This window comes from Abramis brama, assembly GCF_963993115.1.
Source record: "Abramis brama genome assembly, chromosome: 10".
Classification (NCBI taxonomy): domain Eukaryota; kingdom Metazoa; phylum Chordata; class Actinopteri; order Cypriniformes; family Leuciscidae; genus Abramis; species Abramis brama.
This window is the reverse complement of record NC_139972.1, coordinates 9,794,482-9,797,548: the sequence shown is the minus strand read 5'-3', so window position 1 is coordinate 9,797,548 and position 3,067 is coordinate 9,794,482. Positions and strand designations below refer to the sequence as shown.

General features: G+C 41.6%; 1 protein-coding gene across 1 annotated transcript; it reads right to left on the bottom strand.

Annotated features, from left to right (window-relative positions):
• Nucleotides 1-1,233: 1,233 nt before the first annotated feature.
• On the bottom strand, nt 1,234-2,752 carry LOC311090624 (RING finger protein 228-like). Its single transcript, XM_084126039.1, has one exon. It carries the CDS (start codon nt 2,280-2,282, stop codon nt 1,548-1,550), a length of 735 nt encoding a protein of 244 aa, XP_083982165.1. The 5' UTR covers nt 2,283-2,752; the 3' UTR covers nt 1,234-1,547.
• Nucleotides 2,753-3,067: the final 315 nt, after the last annotated feature.

Genomic DNA, 3,067 nt, shown 5'->3' with positions numbered 1-3,067 from the left:
CTAGCAAAAGATCTACGGGTGTCTGTGCACGAGTGTGAGAGCAGCACAAGAATGGACAGGCAGGAGAGGGTGACACACACGTATCCGCTTGTTCCAGCTGTCCTGGGACAGTGTGGTCGTAGTGGAGCTAGCTCTGTATCCAGTGGTCTGGGACGGGCATCGTACAGGGCATCTGATGTGCCACGGCTGCTCACGTGTTCAAGATTTTGGGCTGAAATAGTTGAAATACTAGCACTCGTCGTAGAGAAACGACGGCCCGTTGTAGTGATCCAATAGTGACTCGTCTATAAATACTAGTACTTCTTTAGTCATTGAAGTTTGCTTTTCAAGTAGTAACTAGTATATTTTCCAGCTTTCTGTACTAATTGAATTGACACCTGTGTGAATTCCAGGTATTTTAGTAACATTGGAACATTTTTTGGAATAAAGGTTCTATTTGTTAGCATTGGTTAACTACTTTAGTTAACGTGAACTAACAATGAAAAAAGACATCTAAAGCATTTATTAATCTTAGTTAGTGTTCATTTCTACATTTACTAACACATTAAAATCAAAAATTGTTTCTGTTGATCTTGTTGGTAACACTTTACATTAAGGTTTCATTTGTTAACATTATTTAACCACATTAGTTAACATTAATTGGCGAGAAACAATACTTTCACAGCATTTATTAATGTCACTTGCTGTTACATTTACTAATACATTATTAAAATCAAAGTTTGTATCAGTTACCAGTTAATGCACTGTGAACTAACATGAACAAACAATGAATACTTTTATTTATTTTTTAAAAAGTTAATAAATGCTATTTATAAATATTTTTTCTCATTTTAGTTCATGTTAATAAATGCATAAACTAATGTTAATAAATGAGACCTTATTGTAAAGTGTTACCATATTATTTATTTATAGGATCTAAGCTAACATGAACTAACAACAGATGCATTTTTATTAACTAATGATAACACAGATTAATAAATACTGTAAAAATGTATTGCCCATGATTAGTTAATGCGTAACTATCGTTTACTGAACATGTTTTAGCTATTTTGACTAATCATTACACAATTATAAAGAAGTGAGATCACGTAAAAAATATATTTTTGGATTAACTTAATAAGTAAACTGATTGCCTTACAATTTTGAGTTCATTGAAATTAAAATTTTTAGTTCATACAAAAAAGGAGTTTGGCTTAATCAACATAAACTCAAAATATTATGTTATCTGAACCACAAATTATCTCTTGATTTGACAAAAGAAAACTTTAGATATTTATATTAGATATTTTTTAAAGTTGTAAATAAAATAAAAAAAATATTGGAGCATTTTGCAAGAAAACAGCCAACTATTTCAGTCTGTCTCAAAATGTCACGTGTAATTATAATTATTTGTGAAATTTACTAGCAATTTCTGAGTGAAAATTGTTGGTATTTACTGTAGCTATACATGCCTACTATTATAAAAGATATTGATAGTAACATAAAAAGAAACTACTTGGTTGCCTATTAAGCAATAAAAGCTGAGAGGGCTTGATGCAGATCTTCTGTCACGCGTTTCTCCGGCTGGCATTAGTGGAGGCAGAGGAGCGGCCCGTCTCGTGCTCCGGTCTGTCTTTGAGCCAGTAGAGGAGCCACGTTACCATCGCAGACACCATGGCGAGGATGCTCGCGATCGACAGACATAGGGGTCCCGCGGGCGAGGGCGGCCCGCCGTGGCTGTGCACGAATATGAGGCCCATGAAGAGCAGCACGAGCATGGAGAGCAAGGAGAAGATGACGCACACGCACCCGGTGGTCAGCGCGAGACGCCTGCAGTTGCGGCAGCTCTCGTAGCGCGAGACCGAGTCCTGAGACAGCGTGGTCGCGGTGGACACCGTCGTGGTGGACGCGATGATGGACGCGTCCTCCTCGCGCCTGAGCGCCACGAGCGCCGGGTGCATCGGAGGCGGGTGCGGCGGAAGGGCATCTTGAGGCACAGGGTCCGAGTCGATGTACAGAGGGAAGTCCTCTGTGACCTTGGTGTTGTTGGGCAGGTTCTGGATCCGGTAGTCGGGTACGGACGTGCGGTGGCGGCACACGGGGCAGCTGATGCGCCACGGCCGCTCCTCGCACAGTTGCAGCGCGTGCAGACACTCCTCGCAGAACGTGTGTAGGCACTCCAAGATCTTGGGCGCGCGACGGTCGAGATCGAAATAGTTGTAGCAGATTTTGCACTCGTATTCCTCGTAGGGAAACGCCTTTGGTGCCGGGAGAGCAGGCGGCTCCGACCCGTTATCTGCCATGGCATCTCGCGCTGCCTCACATCCTCGACACAATGGGCGCGAGGCAGTCACGCGCGCCGCCTTTTCTTCTCTTTATCCTGTCAGCGAAAGCCCGTGCTCCCGTTAAACCCGGACATTTTTGTGTAAGGCCTTTTTTAAAAAACGGTTCTTTTAGTCTCCGTGCACGCTGAGTAGCCTAAATAATTAACCGTATCGTTCCAGTCCGGAAGGGAGGTGATGTAATGCTTTGCTCTCTCTCATCCAGAACCGATGTGTGTGTGCGACCGAGCCCGGAGAGATGCGGGACGCGGGAATCACACCTCAATCAAAGCGTCAGACACGCGTACGGGTCAAACGGCACGAGCCTTTCTGCTAAAGGATGCTGTTTACGTCAGTAGATTTAACTCTTTTTTTGCTGTCCAAACATCTCTTTGTTTTTTTCCCCTCCATAAAACATTACCGACTTCATGGAAATAAAAGCTGGCCATTTAACCGTGTTTATTCTCCATTGTGAGTCATTTACCTGTTTGTTGGCTTGCTCACGTTGTTGTCATGGAAACTAATAAACCAGAAACAGGTGACTTGCCCACTATTTCAGGTGCATTCATTCCCAGAGTTCTCATACACCCTCCATTCAATCAAATAAACTTTTTTTTTTTTCATGATACAACCCTGGTGTTCTTATTGGATATAAATCTCACAATTTTAAAAGATATAAATCACATTTATGACATGTTTTTCCAGTTGCTAATAACTTCTGATGTGAAAAAAACTGACAATTAGATTTATTTAAAAATACTTTTCTT

Excerpts from the sequence above, each read along its gene's own strand:
- LOC311090624 (XM_084126039.1), bottom strand. The coding sequence starts at position 2,282 with ATGGCAGATAACGGGTCGGAGCCGCCTGCTCTCCCGGCACCAAAGGCG.